Source organism: Drosophila guanche, unplaced genomic scaffold (assembly GCF_900245975.1).
Source record: "Drosophila guanche unplaced genomic scaffold, DGUA_6, whole genome shotgun sequence".
Lineage (NCBI taxonomy): Eukaryota > Metazoa > Arthropoda > Insecta > Diptera > Drosophilidae > Drosophila > Drosophila guanche.
Window position 1 is genome coordinate 7,622,825 of NW_022995745.1, and position 21,083 is coordinate 7,643,907.

General features: G+C 49.9%; 3 protein-coding genes across 5 annotated transcripts in view; all 3 read left to right on the top strand.

Moving 5' to 3' along the window:
• Positions 1-16,468, top strand: part of LOC117581423 (AF4/FMR2 family member lilli) — a 21,136-nt gene extending 4,668 nt beyond the window's left edge. Inside the window, exons 3-7 of one of the 3 annotated variants that reach the window (XM_034268591.1) lie at positions 3,741-3,822; positions 6,301-6,470; positions 6,537-6,818; positions 12,176-12,683; positions 12,749-16,462. In XM_034268591.1, the coding sequence (XP_034124482.1) occupies positions 3,741-3,822; positions 6,301-6,470; positions 6,537-6,818; positions 12,176-12,683; positions 12,749-15,795 (4,089 nt within the window). In that variant the 3' untranslated portion in view covers positions 15,796-16,462. Of the gene's footprint in view, positions 1-2,949; positions 3,823-6,300; positions 6,471-6,536; positions 6,819-12,175; positions 12,684-12,748 lie in introns of those variants that run through there. The other 2 variants (XM_034268589.1, XM_034268590.1) reach the window with 2 other exon arrangements.
• A 446-nt stretch (positions 16,469-16,914) lies between these two features.
• Positions 16,915-19,289, top strand: LOC117581523 (nose resistant to fluoxetine protein 6). Its single transcript, XM_034268817.1, has 3 exons — positions 16,915-17,311; positions 17,392-19,055; positions 19,117-19,289. The coding sequence occupies exons 1-3, from the start codon at positions 17,113-17,115 to the stop codon at positions 19,249-19,251; spliced, it is 1,998 nt and encodes a 665-aa protein (XP_034124708.1). The 5' UTR covers positions 16,915-17,112; the 3' UTR covers positions 19,252-19,289.
• A 290-nt stretch (positions 19,290-19,579) lies between these two features.
• Positions 19,580-20,860, top strand: LOC117581526. The gene is made up of 3 exons (XM_034268822.1): positions 19,580-19,842; positions 19,908-20,494; positions 20,550-20,860. The coding sequence occupies exons 1-3, from the start codon at positions 19,674-19,676 to the stop codon at positions 20,712-20,714; spliced, it is 921 nt and encodes a 306-aa protein (XP_034124713.1). The 5' UTR covers positions 19,580-19,673; the 3' UTR covers positions 20,715-20,860.
• The last annotated feature ends 223 nt before the right edge of the window (positions 20,861-21,083 follow it).

A 21,083-nucleotide genomic window follows, 5' to 3' on the forward strand; every position in this document is an offset into this window, starting at 1 on the left:
GGGCGCGCCCCCTGTCCCTTTTCCTCCCTGGGCTCTGCTGCCGCGTGTTTTTTAGCTGTCAAAAAAATAACTTTAACCTCCCCCCCCTCCCCCTCTCTCCCCCCCCCCCCCCCCCCACCACTCTGGCTCTATAACTTTTGCTGCTCGCCTCGTTTCGTCTCGTTTTTCTTTGCATTTCTGTCGTGACATTTGTTGCTGTTTCTCTTACCTGCATATTTGCTGTACACTTATTTCGTACTACATTTTCTTCTCCCTCTCAACGGAGCGTATTTTTGTTAGTTACATCATTCCCCTACTCCTCCTTTATTTCGATCGAGTGGTGTACGCAATAATCCCAATGTTCCTAGTTCCTATTAGAGAAATATTGCAGCTCCACCGCCACCACCCTGGCGGCCATAAGGCGCAAATATTTTCCCACCATTAAAAAGTTCCAAGTCCGAGAGAAATAACAACAGAAACGGACGGCTAGCTTGGTTTCGCCGAAGCCTTTAATACCCTACCCTTGCAGACTTGTTTGGCAGACATGCATGAGTTGGCTTTAACTCATACGAGTTTGATCAAATTTGGTTACAAAATATGAAACTGGAAGTCGGTTGGAATATTTTGTATGTGTATCTGCTTCAGGAATACCTAAGTATAAATAAGTGTTAATCACCATGCCTTGTTGATAGGGTATCGAGACAGCAACAGCCATGAGAAACACACTCATGCAACAAATCATAGCCTGCACACACAAAGTGGTCGGCGACACCGTGCGGGCGGGCAGCAGGCGGGCTGACAAAGTGGTAGATCGTGGGGTGGAAAGGTTGGAGGGAGGAGGTAGCCTGCAAAGCACCCACAACACAACTGTTGTTGTTGCTGATGTTTCTATTCCTGTCACTGTCTCGCTGTTCGCCGTTGCCGTTAGTTTGCGGTTAAGTGTGGTTGCCTTTTTCAAAGAGCTTCAACTGTTGTTGTCGCTCTCCCTCTTCCGCTCTTTCAACTTGTTTATTTGTTGTCTTTTGCTGCTGATTTTAGGGGGTAAGCAGCGTTGTTGTTGGTGTGGGAGAGGGGACAGTGTGCAGCAGGTCTGAACTATTTGTGATTTGGTTGCGAGCTCTTCTAAAAGGAAACTTTGTTTGTTATTTTGTTTAGTTTTGGACTGCGTCCACAATTCAATGTCTTTGTATGGTCAAAAGGCGTGAATTAGCTGCAACAACAATGCGGTAGGGGATGGCTGCGTCGAGGGGGGGGGGGGGGGGAGCCTGTTTGGATACCTATTCGTCGTTGACCAGTGCGTGACTTGTGGGCTCGGCTCCAACTTTGTCTCAGCTTGAAGCATTCTCACATGAAGTTGTCGTTGCTGTTGTTGTTGCTTTGCTGCTGCTGCTTTTGGGTCAAGTAAAAGGCACTGCGAGATTGCATTCGGAATTGTCAGACTTTGTGCCAAACTCCAAAACAAATCTAAATTCAGCTCCCAGCTCCCCAACAACAAGCCAGAAGCAGACAGAAAAGAGCGCCAATGAATACCCTTTCCCTTGGTTGCGCCTTTGGCGGGGGGGTGGGGAGAAAGGCTCAGTGTAAAGTTGATTGACTCATGGCTGGCCACTCCCCATTTCCACCCTTTGCCAAAAGAGGGAGCCAGCGCGCCTTAAGCGGTGACAGACAGAAAGCTCTCCTTCCATATTCCCTGTTCGCTCTCTCCGCTCTCTCCGCTCTCTTCGCTCTCTTCGATTCGCTGACAATTGTTGTTGCTCATAACCATCCATATCCCAACCACCAACAATCAAGCAACCAGCCAACAAGTCGCTTTTGACCGGAAACAATTACTAAAATGGCCAAATTGCAGCCACAATTAATTGTTGTTGTGTCGGTCTGATGTCTGATGTCTGATGTCTGACGTCTGACGTCAGTTTTTGCGGCTTCAATGAATGCTTATTGAGCCGGCCCGGCCCCAGCACCGTTGTCGATCGCTAAAAACCGAAAATAGCAAATCAAGAGAACCCAGCAACAATGGCACTCACTCTTCAGATTTATTGTTCGCTGCCGCCTAATTATCAATTCAAGAATCGTTTTCGCACAACAGCAACGGCAGCAGCAACAAATTGGTGGCCAAGCTGTGGGAGATGTGCCCTGTCCATAGGAAGTGCCAGCAGATTAGCGATTGTCCAAACTTGGGAATCCATTTTGGATGGTTAGAAGCGATAATGTAGGTCATTGAGTTCTTGCCATGAAGACATTACATAGGTGTACATACGTTTACATACATATTTACATAGTTGCATACATAATCGAATGTAATCCCATGAGAAAACCCTCTTAAGGATGTTAGTTGAAGCAGACCAAATGGAATGAAAGACAAATCAATCAAAAACAGATATTAAAAGTCATTAAAACAGAATTATTTGTAATGGAAACTCTTTGAAAAATATTCAGCAAACAAATATTGAATTATCCTTTAGGATTTCTGCTTTCCTTCACGAGCAGCTTGGTCTGAAATATTTACTTGCTGCAGACGTGGAAGGGTGTGCTGGGAGTAGTCTGTGGCCACACGCGACGTCTGACCTTTGTCCGCGTTTTGGGCATAGTTCAAACCCAACTGACATCAAGTTTATTTGTGTCCATTTTGGCCGCCCTGAACTCTGCTCTTTGAGTTGAGTTTTGGACGCGTTTTGTACTCCGATTTTCGCTGAGCAAGTCCCAGTACCAGATCCAGTCCCAGATCCAGTTAATTCCACTGGCGGCTTAATGAGCTTGTGGCGCGGCACTCGCTCAGCTGCACATGGCCAGTTTGGGGCCTTAACGCTTGGTGGGTTTAACGCCCATCGGCAGCCCTTACTGGCATCTCCTCCCTCTCTCAGTCTCTCACTCTCTCAGTCACCATATGCGAGTATATATATGGAGCATGGAATGTCCATAATTTATGGCTAATTATTGCTGTTCTCATTTCGCTGTGATTTGGCTCGAAAGTCGGCAGAGTTTTGGTCACTTTTGAAGGAGTCGCGCTCTGAGATGTTTTGCGTGGCCAAGGCGAACGGGATCCGCTGCAGAGCAAGTGCACAAGCCAAAGTACTTATCGTGTGGTTGCCACGGGCTGGCGCCGCACACGGGCTGGGACAGAGGCAGCAGCAGATGTAGTCAGCAGAAAGCGCGCACAGCCACAGCAACAGCCACCGCCAGATGATCGAATGGTGGTGATCCTCCTACTGTCGCCATGCACTTGCAGCCGCAGCAGCAGCAGCAGCAGTCACGCCCACATCCAAGCACAGGCACAGGCACCGCCCAAGCACGATCCTCCACAACCCTCGGACTGCACCGATCGCAGCAGCAATGAGTCCTCGTCGGCATCCACGGGGGACACGGCCATACCGGCCAGCTATCTCCAGCGACAGCATCAGATCCGGCAGCAGCAGCAGCAGCAGCCACCTCGTCCCGTCCTCCGACCTAGTCATAGTCATAGCCATCAGCAGCCAGCCCCTGCCTTTGCCCAGGGAAGATGGCAGCCCGCAAATGCCGTGCCCAAGCCACCGCGCGCCCACGGACACCCGGGAGCCTTTCTGCATCGGCCAGCCATTGTCCTGCGTGTCCAGGGGCAGGCCGTGCCCACGCTATCATTACTGCCCGCCGCCAGATACACTACTAACCACCAAGCAATCACCAATCCCAATCCAAATGCAAATGCAACCACAGCTACAGCCACCACCACTGACTACGTGCGTCACGTGACCCGCGTTCATTTCTACGACATTGATACTTCGCAGGTCGAATTCGAACCCAAAGACGACGAGGAGAGCAACGAGGCAGCGGCAACAAATTGCGATACAGAAGCTATAACCAAAGAAGGTGAGTCTATTTGGTGGTCTATTTATCAGTTCATTTTGTGCTGATCGATCCATCAAATCAATTGGAATGAGCAAATCCACTGACATCACCTTTCAAAGCATTTACCGAACGATCCAGCAGGGCGTGAGATCACAGCTAGAGATGGGGGGGAGCTCCATTACTCACGCGGCAATCGATTGTCTCAAGCTGGGAATCAACTCAATCAGATCGATATTTGAGCAGGTTGGGAGAGGGAGAGGGAGGGAGGGAGGTAGGGAACACCTATGGGAAATGAAAGTGAAAGATCATGAAAGAGAAATCCCTTCCCATATTGAAAATGCAGCAAATTCCTTAACGCTCCCTTGCAATCGCTGGGGGGGGGGGCACCACTTGCGGAAACTATAGAAGGAAAGTCTTGATTTAATTATGTGATTAACATAACACAAAGGCGCCAGCTGCCAACTAGCAACTACCAACAATAAGTCGATTACTGAAAAATGTATGAGCCAGAGCAAGAGTGAAAAACGTGTAAAAAATTACAAATAACAAGCAGCAGCAGCAGCAGCAGCAAAATGCAAATGGAAAAGCGCAGCACTGAGTCTGAGACGGAAAACTGCGCAGATTTCCCACGTTAGCAAATCATTAAAAAAAAATGCAAGCAGCCTGACAAGCCAGCGACGACATTTGCCCATATGCAAACGGACGGAGATGGCTGGAGCGAGCAAAATTATGAGCAAAAATTACAATAATTGGTGCCACACTGGGAAACACCTTCCTTGCAGCAAGCTGCAGCAAGTTCCTTGCCAACAAGTGGAGCTCAAGAGAATGCTAGGAAATGGGTTGACAGCCATAATCGATACCACAATTAGTCCAAAGTGTGTGCAGCAGATCAGCCGAGACCGAGCCTCAGATGTGTAATGCAATCTTTGGCTATGGCCAAATCGTTGCCACAAATCGAGGCTTGTTAGGTGGGCGTGGCCATGCAACATACATAAATTAACATTAGCGTCAGCCCAAGCGCAATCGATCGCATCGAATCGAATCGAACAATGAAAACGAAACCACCGCCACAACCTGCTGCACCACACTCTTCCCTTTTCCTTACCATCCCTTCCCTTCCCTTTGGTTTGCTTAATTGTGATTGCTGCAGTTGTTGCTGCTATTTATGAAGTGCTCTGCAGCAGAGGCAGAGGCAGAGGCAGAGGCAGAGGCAGTTGCAACAATGCGGATATATGCACAATATGCACAAATGATAAAGATAAACAGTCTGGTCAGGCAAATGTACACGAACAATAGACAGGGACGAGACCAGACACAGAGCACTTGCCACAGTAGAAACCCATTTGGGGTGTCGATCAACAAATAAACAAATTACTTCTGAAATCTGATCCAATGAGTCTTAAAGTTCTTCCTTAAGTTTTCTGGAATATAAATTCAATAATTTGCCATAGAAGAATGCATGGAAAGGAACACCCAAAAAATTGTACTTTCAACTTGAAACACAATTTGGAAATCTCCTCTAAGGGAAATCCTTCATCTCTGATATTTTCTCAGCTTACCTTCGACTGTGGTGCGGTCTTCTATAGGCAGTCTTGACTGCACTTTTGTTCGATCGACTGCCCAGCGGATGGGCGATTGCGGGCTGGCTCGAATTTGAAGCTCCCCCCCAGACGCCAGACAACGAGACGTCTCGTTTCGGTTTCTGCTGCTGCTGCTGTTGCTGCTGTTGCTGTTGCTGTTGCTGCTGCGAATGCAGATAGATTATATAAGCGACCTTTAATGGTCCAGCGGCTTCAATGCAGTCAGAGACGGAGAGCGAGCCTAGACGCTGTCGATGCAAAAAAACGCAAAAGCAAAAACTCTGCTTCAGATGCAACAAGAAAAAAAAAACAAAACAAAAAAAAAGAGCAGAAATCTGTGCTTTGCCAGTTGTCGGATGTCCGTGCTCGAAGAGAGCACTTGGCCCACCTCTGAGTGCAGGTTGCCCAACACAGGCACAAACACACACCGCACCAAGTACAGTTAGGCAGAGAACGGAGTGGGACAGAGACTACGACTACGACTGCGACTGAGACTGCGACCGAGACTGAGACTGCGACTGCGAGTGTGGCCGAGAGACCAACTTGGACTTGGTTACGTAATTGGGCGAGCGCAGCTCATGTGCGGCAGCAGATCGCTGAAGCGCTTCAGTCTCAGTGCCTTCCCCCTCCTCTCAATCCAGCCGTTTCTTTTGTTAGAAGTTGCAACTTCCAAAATGGGCTCTATCCACATGCAAATGAGGCAATGGCAGCCTCAACAAAAAGAACTGGAATTGACCAACAACCCAATCAAAGTCCTTTGTGCTTTGATAATAAGTATTGAGACGGAAAAGCTTCCCTTCAGCTTGGGCTTGGTCTGAGCATCGGCTGTCAAAGCCAAACTCGTGTGGAGCTTTCTGTAGTCTTCTTTTGGGAGAGGCTCGAAACTCAAAGCTCTAACCAAAGCTTTTGATCATTGCAGAGGAGTGGATAACGAAGCGAAAGACAGAGCTAACCACGACCAGGCAAATCGAGACGAGAGTGAAACGACAAGTGAAGCTGCAGGATGGCAAAGTCATCGAGGACTCCGGCCCCATTGTCTCCACCAATACCACCGAGGACACTGACAAACAGGAGACGGAAACCACTGAGGTGAGTGCTGGACGCAGCAGTCGGTTCATCTGTTGCCCATTGACGATTCCCCCCCTCTCCCTACAGAAACGCGATCTAGACCTGCCCGATGAACTGGATGGGAACGCCCAACTGATCGATGTGGCAGCCTTGCAGGCGGGCGCTGTTAATGAAACGCAGCTGGCCCAGCTGCAGGAGGCCTTCGGCCCGGACAGTGGATCCGGCGGGAAGCTGGTGAAGCGGATGGTGCCACGTCCCGTGGATGGACTGGTGCGTCAGGTGGACGACAAGCGGGTCATCTCGCATGAGGAGATCAAGGACTACCACGAGACGGAGGATATACGGCACTTGGGTGACTTTACGGATCAGGTGAGTCCCGTAGTATGGGAGGGGTGCAGACAGAAACAGAAGTCAGGAGCCAGGTCCATGCGCACACAGATTACCATGGGAATGTGTCTGTGTGTTGGTGTGTAATCGGAGACAGGAGTGCGGAGAAGCAAAACCGAAAATTGGCGTAAATAACTGAAAATCAATTCGGCGTGAAAAAAGCCACAATGTAGACGGCAGGCGGCAGGCGGCAGACAGCAGCGACGCCAGCTGCGGCAGCGCCACTGGTCACTTGAGTTGAGTTTGTGTTATACTCGTACCCATGGTGAAGGTATTATGACTTGAAGCAGATGTATGCAACACAGCGATTAACTGGATACTGGAGTATACTTGATCACATTCTTAATCAGCATTAACTATTTATTTGGTATCCGCATTTCCATCTTTACGCCTGTGTCTGATCTAGGCAAACTAGGCCCGAGTGAGCCCTAGTTGCGCTCTCTGTGCAAAGGGTATCAATGTTCCGGCTCCCGAAGCTAGGCTTATTTTTCTTGCTGCTTCTTCTTCAGTTTTGTTCGGTCGCTGCCGCTACCTGCGCTGCCATCTCTGCTTCTGCTTCTGCTTGTTGCTGCTGCTTTTAAGCTCATTCGAAAGTTATTGGTGTTGTTGCTGGTTGCTGCTTGCTGGTGGCTGCTGGCTGCATCCCAAAAGCAACTCAAGCTGCGGGCCGCTGCCGCTGCCGCTGCTTGCTGCTGCTTTCAGATCAGTCGCCGTCGAGCGAGCGCCAAGACAACACAACTCGTTTTGCATTTAGCGCGTTCGATTCGGATTCGGGTTCGGAGTCGGCCTTTGCAGTGCCCGTCGTGTATCTCTCTGTCTCTGCATTCGGTTTACAGTTGCTGTCTTTGATTTAGCTAACTAAATGCTCGAAACATTGGATGGTTAGACCGTGTATTACCCTATTGGATATATCCTAACATCTGGCTGTGTTGTTGTTGTAGGTGTGTGTACATTTCTTTTGTTTACAACGGCGCTTCTCTGTGATTTGATTTCGTTAGTTACTGTCTCTCTCTGCTCTCAGTCTCGTGCTCTTCCTCTCGCTTCACTGTTCTCTTCATCGCGAACTCTCTCTGTGGTGGGAGGTGCGTGTGCGTGTGCGTGTAAGTTTGTGTGTGTGTCTAAATTTAACTGTTAATGCGTGGGTTCAGTCCACCTATGGCAGTTGGTTTAACAGATAAGAGAAGCGCCAATTAAGTGCAAAGTGACCAAAAAAAGCGCAAGGAGTAGCAGCAAAAGGAAGAGCACTAAAAGAAGAAGGAGCAGCAAACAAACCATAACAGCAATTTGCATAATCCTCAAAGGTGAGATGTTATCGAATCAGCAAATCAGAAAGAGAGACTCCTAATGTGAATGTGGAATCCAAAGCTCTTGCCCTGATCTAGAGCTAATGCCAACCTAAACCGGTAGTTGGCAATTAACCAAACCAAAACGAAAAAGGTATTTGCCATTGAAGCTGCACGGCAAGAAAAAATAATTTGTTTCAATTTCGTAAAGTTTATGGTTTCCGTATGTCTTCTATATTTACCTTCAAGGTGATGATACATGATCATCTGGAGTGATATTACAAAAATCAAATATGAAATCTGTTTCTTTGTTTTTACGTTGTCCTATCCGAAATATCAATCTGTGCTTTTCAGTGTCTGTTGATGATGATTCTCCTCTTGTTGTGGTCGTTAATATTACAAGAAGCAGTGAAAGAGAGAGAGAGAGACCGAAAGAGAGAGAGTACACTCTTTGGGTTCGGGTTCGGGTTCGGGCTGGGGCAGCTGGTCTGCTGAGCTGCGCAGACCTGTTCTGAGCCAGGTTTAATCAATAGCTGGAGAGGAGTCTCCTTCTGCTTGGATTCTAGGCGTGTCTGCGGCAGGTCCATGAACCTAACCACACACACACACACACACAGATTGAGATATAAACACAAAGAAGAATGGGGAGCTGTGTGTGGAGTGGGCAAGGCAGCAGGGAGGCCACATTCAATTCGTCCATGCCACAAAACATTCACAGAAGTCTGTGTCTGTCTGTCTGTCTGGTGGGGCAAGAGAGGCAAGAGAGAGAGGCCCCCTGCTAAAAGTGTTTGGAATTTGAATTTTCATTTCTTGTATCTTTCGAGTACTTCTTTGCATCTGTGTGTTCCCTTGCCAGCATGTGTGTGTGTGTGTATGTGTGGGGGTACTTGGGCAGCTTGTGGCCCAAACCGAAACCCGTTTCGAGTGAGTCTAGGTGCCCACATGCTAACCCAAAGCCAAAACCAAAACCAAAACCAAACTGAACCGATCCAGGCCCCAACAACTCTAATCAGCAAATGCCAATCAGCAGCTGGGGCAACGGCTGTGGCTGTGGCAGCACCAGGGACTGGCACTGCCACTGAGGCCGAAGGGGGAAGCACTTCACGCAACGGAAACTATAACCAGACCCAGAGTAAACCCCGCTCGGTTCTCTAGTCTGGACTGCCAGACTCGTTCCCAAAGTCGGGCTCTGACTTGGACTCGCAACGGGGCGTTTAACTAAGTATACACATGGATAGATACCCACCCCAGGGAGGCAAGCATTTCTGAACCTTTAAATTATACATACCCTGCATGTACATATGCCCGATCATATAACCAGAAAGTTTGTGGGGTTCTGAAGCCCAAAGAACTACCATAAGACGTTCGAGAAACAGAATCTGCATACGAATATGGTCTGTGCCCGCCCGACTGGGGTTGCCGTTTGCCAATTTGATAAGAGAACCTATTGGAAGGATATACGAGCATATATCCAGAATCGGAGCAGCCCAGAAATTATCCTTTAGATAGTAATTCATATGCTAAGGTTCGAGCAGTTCTGTTGCAAGCGAAGCTCCAGCTGTCCTGCCTGTCGTTTATTTTATATTCAAACTGCAAAGGGTATCTGTGATGCTCTCTCCTTGTGGTACGTCCACTGTTGGAGTGCCCAACGCCCAGTCCACCTCTGGCTGTGGCCCTCTGTTTCCAGCCCGAAACCTCATCATCGACTTTACTATCATTATCATATGGTGGCAGGCTGGAGCTGGCGCGTTGTCGTTGGCGTTGGCGTTGGCGTTGGCCGCCGCGCACACTAACTGAATTACAATAATAATAATCGATCGCCAGCGAGCGCCGTGAGGTTGAGCAACTCCCAAGGCAAACTGGTCTTGGTCTTGGTCGGTGAGCTCCAGCTCCAGCTCCAACTACACCACTCCGCAGAGCCAACTCCACTCCACCCCTTTGAAAATCTGCTCATTTCTCTTTTTTTTATTTTTTTTTTGTTTTAGTTTGTTGCGATTTTGTGTCTTTCATTTGGCTTTGTTTTTTCGACTGTTCGGTTCGGCTGGCCACTTGGCATGCCAGGCAACATGGCCAGCAACAGTCCATTTGAATATTGCTATAGGTATGGGTATGTGTGTGTGTGTGTGTGTGTGGGTATGGTTGTACATGCATGTAAAGTATGTATTTATGGCGCCCTGCCACAGGCCCCTTTGGCCCATCAGGTCCCAGCCAACTCTTTTCGTTGGAAATCCGTTTGGGATTCGTCCAAGTTAAGTCAAGGCAATAAACGAATCAAGTCGAAGATAAATCACAACCGTGAAAGAACGAGTGCGTACTCGATCTGAGGATACCCTGTGCAACATTTTGGAGAATTTGATTTTCCCTTTTTCTTATTGAGTTCTGATGGTCCCTGATATTATTTTTGTTAAGCCAATTCAAAGTCCAGTCTTAAGCCAAAGTCTGCCCTAAACCAATATGCTCATACTCAGTGTGCTGCCCATTAGGTTACGGTATTTTTGGTCAATGACGAACCGCTTGACAATGCTATTAAAAGACTGATACTCGGTAGAGGGGTAAAGTCCGTCTCCGTCTCTGTCTCTGTCTGCACTCTGCGTCACCGATTGATATTAATCTTCGATTGGCGCGGTAACGACAACGACAACAGCTCTTTACCATCTCTATATAAGCATCAGCGAGGCGCCTTCTCTGGCTTTTGCCTTTGCCTGCCAGTGGATCAATCATTGAAGCTAGCAGCGCAGAAAGCCCACAGACACCGTCACACACATTTGTTGTGGCCTATTCGAACATGTTCGTACACTTGCGCTCAAAATATTTTCACACATGCTGCAACAAAACAAATAGATTATTTGGCATCATTGTTAATATTATTAATATTCGATGATTTTCATGCAGAATCTTTCTAACTATGCCCACAGACTTTTCATTTGTTCTTGCTTTAGTGTAATTTTGAATTGAACAATCAGTGCTAATATTTGCACCGCCACTGTGCTGTGATGGCAAATTTCGTTCGAACGATCAATGGGCCGAAGAGTGAACAACAAAAGCCCCAAAGGCGTATCACAAACACACACACACACACAAAACTGTGTGGAGCGGATGCTGTGGCAGAGGCTGAGTTAAAGGCAGGAGTGCGTGGTGTGGGTATGAGGATGGTGACTGAGGCCTGACTGACCATCAAGTTTCAGACTAAAAACAAAAAAGCAGCAACAAAACACTTTCTACGCGCGTTACCGTTTAACAAGGTCGACGACAACAGCAACAACAACCAGTTGTGAATCCACACAGTCAGATAGGTGGACGGTGGGGCGGGTGGTGCTTTGGGTCGAACAAAGCGGTCTCTTCAGCGGTTCGGTTGGGAGATGGCCAGCACTGGTCACCCAAGCGTGCCTTTTGCTTGTCATCCATGCCAGCTATGCGATCCCATTCGACCTTGAGATGTCTATGCTTAAGTGTTCCCTTCTTTAGCACACATCATGCCCATGCCCATGCCATGCCATGCCATGCCATGCCATGACAACCACACCGCACTCCAATGCACTTCACTCCACTGTAACCTTGTCTTTGTTTTGCTCTGCATTAGTGATGGACTTTCCTGCGATTGTTCTGGTGGGCGCACGTAATGTGTCGATGGGTTAATGTGCGCAAGTTGTAAAATCAAAACAATTATAAATTCAATCTATCACTGATCGCTGTTCATTTACATTTATTAGATGTATTTATTTACTAAGATCCAAGGGTATCCAAGTGTCATCTCTTGTATTCGTTTTGCGGCGTTTGCATTCTTAACTTTTACCGCTAACCCAATGACGTTGCCCCATCCATGCTTGAAGCTTGAAAAAGTAAATGGATTTACCGTTGTTGCTCCTACGCCGACTGAGTCTTGCTCTGAATACCAAAGCTCCCAGCTGAAAGCTCCGCTCTGTCTGTGCACTCACTGCAACGCTGGAGAAGTGATGCAACTTTAAGAGGGAAGGCAAGGGAAGGACAGGGACTGATGTTGCCAGAATGTTGCTGACACTCTTACTAAGCAAAAGTTTGTTGATCTATCTTTAACAGACTTACGTGCAGGCAGTGCGCGAGGGAGCGGAGGATCTTGAGGCTGTGCTCTGTTCGCCGGAGAGTCAACGTCAGCTGGTGCCACTGGGGCCGCAGGTGGTGGCCAATCGGAGCAAGTCGCGCAAGACCATTGACTCGGAGGACACGCAGAAGCGTTGTCTGGCGCAGGAGGACGGCACACTGGTGACGGAGAGCAAGCGGACCACCGAACACGAGCTCATACTCGACGACGAGCTGCCCGAGAGGGATGAGCGGGCCCTGCAGCTCGGACTGGCGCAGGAGCAGGTGACAACGACGGCGGCAAATCAACGTTTCTTCCGTCAGCGTGATGAGCAGCATGTGGATGTGCTAGCCAACGGTAAGTTGCTCTCCACCGAGATGCGCTACGCGGCCGAGACGACACAGATGGACAAGGACGGTCCCGGCGAACTGGAGCGACCCGGCGACTGGGACAGCCTCTCCGACCGCATGCGCAAGCTGCGGCGCTCCCAGCAGCAGCAGCAGAAGGGTGAGTAGAGCATCGGGCACCAGCCTAGCCCGTGGTTAATCCCTTGTCCTGCCTTCCCCCTGCAGAGGTGGCCCTGCTGGCCGATCGCAAGGATGCACTGACCAAGCGGCCGCTCGACTTTGATCGCGAGGAGGAGACGCGCAAGGGCGAGACCATGAAGTGGCTGGAGTCGCACTTTGGCAGCGAGTCGACAGCCTCGAACGATTCCCGTGACGACGAAGCCGAGGCCGAAGTGGAGCCCACCAAGAAGAGTTACTTCAATGTGACAATCAAGTCGCAGAGCCAGCCGGCGGCCCACGGTCACTCGCAGTCGCAGCTGAACACCAGCCAGCATCCACATCCACATGCGTCCCAGCATCACGCCCATCATCCGCAGACACTGCCACGCAGTGCAGAGAGGGAGAGGGAGCGGGAGAGGGAACGGGAGAGGGAACGCCTACCACCCGCTATGGCAGTGCCAGCCAGCACCACGCTGGAGCGGAAGCCAGTCAATCAGAGCGGAGCAGCTGGACGCTCCAAGTACTATCAAGGGATAACCAACTGGTCGGAGCGCAAGGAGGCGGGAGCCCAAGTGAATCACTTCTCGTCGCAGGCATTCCGCGAGGATCTCCAGGAGACAATACGCCGCAACGGACTCAAGAAGAAGATCAGCGGTCCCACCTCCAGCCAGGGCTCGGCACTGGGCACGGACAGCGGACTGGCCAAGGACAGTTATGTGAGCCGCGAGGATATACTGCAGCAGAAGCGGCAGAGTCTCTCCTCGCAGTTCCTGGCTCGATCCATGCGCGGCTCACGCGATGCGCTCGACGACTTGGAGGCCATACCCGGGCCGGGACCAGCGCCGGTGCCGATGCCGATGCCGCCACGACCCGAGGAGCCGTCACACAAGCGAGTGGCGTACGGACGTCCGGTGAACGGGATTGCCGCCAGCGGTGGAGCGTTAAATGGACGCGGGAAGAGCTACGAGCCCGTGGCCCCCACGCCGCCACTCAACTCGCTGGCCGCCATGGATAATCTGGGCGGAATGGCCAGGCCCACAGTGCCGCAGCGTCGACGTGCCATCGAGAAGAAACTGGTCGAGCACAGCCATGGCCATGGCCATGTCCATGTGCCTGTCAAGGCGAGCGCACCGCTGCCGTCGGTGGAGCCACCGCCGGACTACTCGCCGCCACCTCGCAGTCGCAGTCGCAGCCGTTCCTCCTCGCCGCAGGTGGACTACCTGATGACACGGCCGCCACGGGAGGTGCCCAGCAGCACGATGACGCTCAGCAGGAAGCAGCAGCAGCGCACACGATTCGCGCCCACGTCCAACTATCCGCCAGCATTGGGCGGAGGCGTGAGCACGGGCACGGGCACGGGCACAGGCACGGGCACCCTCCGTCCAGGGGCCACATCTGCCTCCACCTCGAATCTGTCTGCGGTCAGCGGCAGTGCCGGTGGTGGTGGCGGCAGCGGCCTCAGCAAGCCCAGCCGGATGGGTCAAGTCATTGGGAACTCGCTGCGCAAGTTGGTCAGCAAGATACGTTCGGCGAGCGCAGAGCGCAAGTTCCGCATGAAGTCCGCATCCAGCAAGTCCCGCGAGCAGTCGCCCAGTCAGGCTCATGGCGGAGTCGGTGGCGCTGGCGCTGGTGCCCCGGGGGTGACCACCTATCAGCAGTACAATGTAATCGATGGCCACATTGGCAGCGGACATCGTCACAGCAGCAACGATTCGGAGGATTCGGCCAGCGACAATCAGCACCGACGAGACAGGGAAAGGGAGCGAGAGAGAGAGCGCGAGCGAGAAAGAGATCGCGAGCGGGAACGAGAGCGAGAGCGAGAGCGAGAGCCACTCAAGCCGGAGACACAATCCACGCTAGCCATATCCCACACACAGCCGGGGAGACAGAACTTCAAGCGTGCCGAGTCCGCAGATCCACAGCTGCAGCATCTGGAGCAGACAATCAGTCCACGGCAGCGTTACTACCTGGGCGAGGATCCCTACTCCAGCACTCTGTATGGCAAGGAGAATATCTACGAGCGTCGACCGCGCCAGCGCTACGACCAGCGAGAGCGAGAGCGGGAGCGTGAGCGAGAGGATGACTACTACGAGTCGCGGGCACCGCCGCCGGTCACCTCGTCACATACTTTGGGACGCTACCAGAAGCATGGACAACGCTTCAGCGGCTCCACGCCGAATCTCCATCAGCAGCAGCAGGACTATCGCTCGTCACAGACGTTGCCACGCAAGCTGCACGAGCAGCGCACGCAGCGCTATGGCCCGGAGAAGCCAATGCCGCCTCATGGCAGGTCTACGTCTACCTATGTGACGGCCAGCACAACACCGAGCTCACTGCAGCAGCAGCAGCAACGTGGAGTTAGCCAGGTGCAGCAGGCGATGCCGCAGGGTCCGGCAAAGCCTGCACGCACCTATGCCAAGGTCTTGAATCGTAGCAAAAGCTTCAATGTGCACGGCATGAATGGCAGCAATGATCCTAGTCCCATTTACATTGAGAAGCTGACCAGGAACAACTACAGCGGTGGCGGCGGCGGCGGCGGAGGAGCTGGCTACAGCAATGGCTATCAGCTGCGGCAGGATCAGGGGCTGGGACAGAGCCAAAACTACAAGTCCAATCCGCATTTGTTCGCTGGCAAGGACAACTCATTGAAGAGCGGTCTCAAGAGTCCATCGATTGTCAATCTGATCAGCCGCAGTCAGAAGGATCTGACCAAGATAGCCACGGGCAACGAGGACGACCCGGATCTGCCATATCAGGAGGATAAGAAGCAAATGTACTTGCGTGGCCTGCACCAGCAGGCGCCAGATCTCTATCGGGTCATCCACGGCGATGAGGACTACAGTCCACGCATCGCCACCGCCACCGCCAATGGCCAAAAGTATCCGTTGCAGCCGAAGTACTCGCTGGACTCGCGCTCCCCACCGTCCGTCGAGCTCAACAAGGATACGGCGAGCATTGTGCGGCGCAGCAGCGAGCTGGATGCCAAGCATCAGCATCAGCATCAGCACCAGCACCAGCACCAGCAACATGTCCACACACATCACCAGCATCTGCGACGGGGCTCTGGGGCCACCATCATAGAGCTGCGTAATGCTGCCGGCCATCGAAAATGATTTGCCATCGCCTACCATCGCTCTCTCTCTCTCTCTCTCTCTTCTGTCTCTCGTCAAAGACTTGAACCAAGGTGAATTTATTCAGGTGACGTTATCCGCTGTGCTCAAGAAGACAAGCGCTAGAAAGGGATGCAGCTAGGTGGTCCACCTTGCCAGTAATTTCACCATGGTGAGGAGCAATAGCTTATTCCCCACGCTCTCTCGGCTCTCAGAGAGCCAATGCCAATGCATGTCGAGGCCCGACGTCACTGACTTGCACTACGCAGCCATGTCTCTGTGTCTCTGTGTCTCTCTCTGCCTAACTATTTTGCTGTCTCGCTCGCTAACAAATGCCCCGGCCTTGGCTTTAGTTTCATTTGACAAGCAGCAAATCAAAATAAAAGGCCAACAACCTAATTCAAATAATTGATGGTCACAGAATCTGGACTACAGTCCACACATCGCCACCATTCCTGCTGTCCTGCCACACCACGCCTCTTCCAATCGTAATCTACACTATATATAATATGTTGATTATAATAGTAATGCCTTAAGCTTAAATGCAATATCTATAATAATTCGATCCTTCTTTTTTTTTGTTTTTTTTTATACTAATCTTAACGTTTTTGTTGTATAGATACCGTTGTATGGATAAACTAACTAAAATAACTAATATTAATTCGATATTATTGTACAAGTTTGATTAATAAACAAAAAAACAAAACAATTTCAAATTAAAACTACAATTAAAAATAAAAATAAAGTGCCAAAAAAAAAGAAAAAAACAAAGCTATGAGCTATTTCAATTGCATTTTTGTTCACTTATTTTTTAAAATATTTTTTAAACATAATTAATTTTCAATTAAATATATATAACATCTTCATAGAAACATAATCTGGATTCCCTCAATCCACTCGCACAAAGTTGAGCCGAAATCGGATTCATTGCTCTGCAGTTGTGTACTTTGTAGTCGCGTTAACCTTTTACCTCGTTGCAGTTTAAAATAATAATTATTCATACATAAAATGTAAGCAAAAGATAGGCCTGGTCTGTATGGCACTCTGCCGCTGAGTGCTGCGTTGCAACAACAAACAAAGCAAAAGCGAGTTTAGGCATGGATCAGTCGACGGATCATTCAATAACAGCAGAGCCGAGGTGCAGCCGGCGAGCTATTTGTGGTGCTAGTCGAGCGTTACGGTTCATCCAAACATCCAAACCGAGTGTTAATCTCCGGTGTGGTTGTTTGGGTCGCACAGACTTTGGCATATCGGACAAAAGCAAACTCGATCAGTTGCATAGTTTGTCGTGGAGCGTTAAAGTGCTGCTGGACTCTGGCCATGTTAATTATTTTGTTGCTGTTTAAAGTCCTTGCCGTGCTGGGCGATGGCGTGGGCTGGCCATGGGGCAACACATCCCTGCTGGTGGACATCGTGAGAACTGTGCCGAAGAGCTACAATGCAACGATGAGCCAGTGCGAGAAGGAGCTGTTGTCCCTGAGGGATGCCTGGCAGGATCGCCAATTCTGGGCGTTGAAGGGTGAGTGGAAGGGAAGATCCCACAGATCGATCGATGATCGTTCTCTGATCATTCGCTGAACGAACTCTTGTTTCTTTCAGCTCTGGATGCCTCGGGTGAGGGCTTCTCAAACATCATGCTGGGCCAGAGCAGCTGGCTGGGCAGTCGAGCCACCTGCCGTGCCGTCAATGAGCCAGTGCTGAGGCAACTAACGCCGCAACAGTCGAAGCTCCTTGAGGAGGTGGCACCCTTTCCCTTTGACTACCAGGTGGCGTACATCAGGGCCCGATCACCGTGGCAAATGTCGGTGAGCATCAAGGAAGATCCATTGCTGCACATTGGTCTCTGTCTGCCCCGAAGTTGCAGCACGCCCAGAGTCGAGCAGCTGCTGCGGCAGGCACTGGGCACGGGCCACAGCTTTCAGCGCTGGCAGATGCGTCCACAGTTGGAGTACGCGAAGAAGCCGCAACTACGGTCGGAGTTCTACCGCAGCCGCTCACTCCACCTGCTGCTGGCAGTGGCCGCGGGAACGCTGCTGCTCACTGTGCTGGCCAGCACTGGATTGGCGGACAGTTCCCGCATGCTGGCCTGCTTTCATGTCTCCAGCAACTGGCAACGTTTGCGTCGGGCGGTGAATCCCAGCCAGGAGAACAGCGTCATCAATGGGTTGCGGGTGGGCGCTGCGTTTATCCTGCTGGGCGTGCATGTCATGTGGTACAAGTACTACTCCGTGGACCCATCGCTGGAGATACTCGACAAGCTAGTCACAATGACGATGCAGCACACATATGTGCCACTCGTGGTGGAGGTGTTCTTTGTTATCAGCGGCTACCTCACCGTCACGAACTTCTTGCGGGACGAGCAGCTTCAGCAGAACATTGCACGGGACAGCCTGGGGAGCAATGCGCATCGCTACTGCAGGCAGCTTCTGCATCGCTATCTGCGACTGGCACCGCTGCAGTTTGTCGTTTTGCTGCTGACCACACTCAGCATGGAGTACCAGCGGCAGGTGTCCGTTTTTCACATCACCGATCCGTTGGACGCGCTCTGCCCGCGGCACTGGCACCGCTACTTGCTGTTCATCCAGAACCTTTTTCCCCTCGTTGAGCTCTGCGGGAACTGGACGTGGTCGCTGGCCTGCGACATGCAGATCCATATGCTGGCCCTGCTGCTGCTCTTCACACACGCGCGACACCCGAGGGTGGTGCGCTGGCTGGTTGTGCTGCTGATGGCGGGGAATTTTGGCTACACGGTTGTCATGATGAATGTCCTCAATGTGGCTGGCCATTTCGAGTCGTTCGTAAACACGGCGGAGTGGTTCTACGTTAATCCCATTGTCCGCCTGCTGCCCTACATTGTTGGCGCTGCCTATGGCTATTCGCAGGCGCGTGGCTGCGCGACGCCCTTCGATCAGCTGCTGCCCAATTGGTGGTCCAAGCTGGGCCTGCTCTGCGCTGCGTTGTCGGTCACGCATCAGATTTTCGGCGCGCATCTCTCCTCGCCACTGGTAATCACTATTTTTATGATCCTTTTCCGACTGCTGTTTGCCACAGGCATCAGTCACCTCATCAACTGGGGCGACAATCCGAACGCGAGTGAACCGCGTGCACCTGCGCCCACGCGCTGGCTGCTCGCCCTGCTGCAGGCCAACTCCATGCAGCGTGCCAGTCGCTTCACCTACGCCATTTACCTGCTGAATCCCATTGTTATACTCAACTTTTACTACTCCTTCAGCAGCGGCTTGCAGGCAGACGCCGCCATGATTGTAAGTTCAGACAACACACACCAAGCAAACACTTAAATAATTTATTCTCGATCCATTCCAGTTCCTTCTAACTGTGGCCCACTCGGTGATTTGCTACGTTCTGGCCATTGGACTAACGCTGATAATCGAGACTCCATTCAATAGGCTCTCCAATCTGCTGCTGACCGCCATTTTTGGCAAGGAGAAGAGTCCTTAAATAAATAATTAGTTAAACTTCATCTTATAATTCAAAATGGCGATCAGTGTTCACCAGACAGTGTGGCCAGACTCCATGAGCGGCATATGCCCATAATTTCAAGTTGTCTCTTTATGATTTCTAACTCCAACCAGAATTGCAAGCGAAAATAACATAAAACTAACTAGCTCTTATTTTTTATCGGTTTCATACGAGCATTAATATCTGATTTCTACTCGCGCAGAATTGGGCATTTTTACTTGTGCGATTAGATTAGATTGTATATACTCTTGAAGATCCGATAGGCTGGCCGATATTTTGGGGCGATATCAAAGTAGGTGGCATCCCTAAGGTGTAATGTACACCTCTAGGAGCAGGCGTTTGTCAATTCATTTCCATTTTGAATTCTCAACACGCCACACGTCCCACAAAAATAAATCGGGATGAATTTCGAATTTACGTTTGAAAAATTTCTGGAAACAACTCCAAGGTTCCAATATCCACTTTCGCAGCTAGGTTTTGAGGCGAAAGAGATTACCGAGAAGATAAGTGATACTTTCTACGAAATAAACTCGGATTTTCGTGGCATTATGCTGAATTTGATGGAAACTTGTGAGTTGTAAATTGTAATTTCTTAGCGATGCAACACAGTTTTGGCACACTGTTTCCTCCTAAAGGTACTACTCACTACGATTACAAATTCAATCAGTTTGGACTGGTGCTGAAAATGCCGTTCAAGGTAACCCCGACTGAAGGACGCTACGTGCAAGGCACTTGGTCGCACGACCTGAAGACTGCTGTGAAGCATCCAGTGGTAAAAGGCGGAAAGGTTGATCCCAATTTGTTGAAAAAATCGTTCATAAGGAACTACAAGAGAGCTCTTGGCCACATTGGTCAGCTGAAGAGTGAGAGTGGCAAGAGCTACACCTTCAAGCTTACGTCTGGATTTGCTGACGGCCGGGTAGTATTTGAAATGACTACCTTTGACGCCGGCATAAAGGTTGAGAATCTTCTTTTCAAGTTTCCACTTGCGTTTATTTTTGAGGACGATCCCAGAATATATTTGGGCACTAGGCGCCACTTTACGGTGGTCGAAATGACACATGAGCAGATAATGAGGAATTCTGCACGCCTGGTGTCGCATTTTTTGATGATTCTAACACAAATTGTAGACTTATCTGCTCACCAAATAGAAGACATCTACTATGAATATTTAGTTGTATCTAAACTTCAGAAAAAGACTTTATTCGTGATTACGTGGGAGGTGAGTTCAGTTAATCACTTCGAATTATTGCACTAAGCCAGTTCAATCATTTCAGGTACTTCTTCTCATCAATCACACCCTCAAGCATCCCAATGTGCTGGGCGTCTTGCTATTCCATCTAATACAGTTTAGAAAGACGAACGCCGACGTTGCTGTGTTTTCGGCCTTCCTTGCTAGTTTCATCTCGAATTATAAGCGCGTTGAAGACGTGGATTGTTAAACTACTTCTTAAGTTTTGTATTTATAAGCAGCATTTGTTGTAGCCCCTTTGGGTGTCTCTTTCGCAAATAGAACACAAATATTACAAAGATCATCGCGGGATCAGTGAGCACAGAATTTGGGAGAGTCTTGATGCAACGTTTTGGTGTACTTTAAAGGAATATTTTCGTTTATTTTTATCGAATACATTGAAATGCATACACGAGTTTGATTTTCCTCAAAATGTGGATTTTGTTGTGTTTTTGTTTGTTTTTTTGTCGTTTTTGTTTTATCTTTATATATTACTTTGTATTTGTTTAAATAAATAAGATACATACGTCGTTTAATCATAATAGCAGTATTTATCGTGCAAATTTGATAAGCATTAATA

What these genes read in the sequence shown, in the direction of transcription:
- LOC117581523 (XM_034268817.1), top strand. Translation starts at nt 17,113, where the DNA reads ATGTTAATTATTTTGTTGCTGTTTAAAGTCCTTGCCGTGCTGGGCGAT. An exon ending in CCAATTCTGGGCGTTGAAGG is followed by an intron (nt 17,312 to 17,391) that starts GTGAGTGGAAGG and finishes TGTTTCTTTCAG; the next exon opens with CTCTGGATGCCTCGGGTGAG. An exon ending in AGGCAGACGCCGCCATGATT is followed by an intron (nt 19,056 to 19,116) that starts GTAAGTTCAGAC and finishes GATCCATTCCAG; the next exon opens with TTCCTTCTAACTGTGGCCCA.
- LOC117581526 (XM_034268822.1), top strand. Translation starts at nt 19,674, where the DNA reads ATGAATTTCGAATTTACGTTTGAAAAATTTCTGGAAACAACTCCAAGG. An exon ending in GCTGAATTTGATGGAAACTT is followed by an intron (nt 19,843 to 19,907) that starts GTGAGTTGTAAA and finishes TTCCTCCTAAAG; the next exon opens with GTACTACTCACTACGATTAC. An exon ending in TATTCGTGATTACGTGGGAG is followed by an intron (nt 20,495 to 20,549) that starts GTGAGTTCAGTT and finishes CAATCATTTCAG; the next exon opens with GTACTTCTTCTCATCAATCA.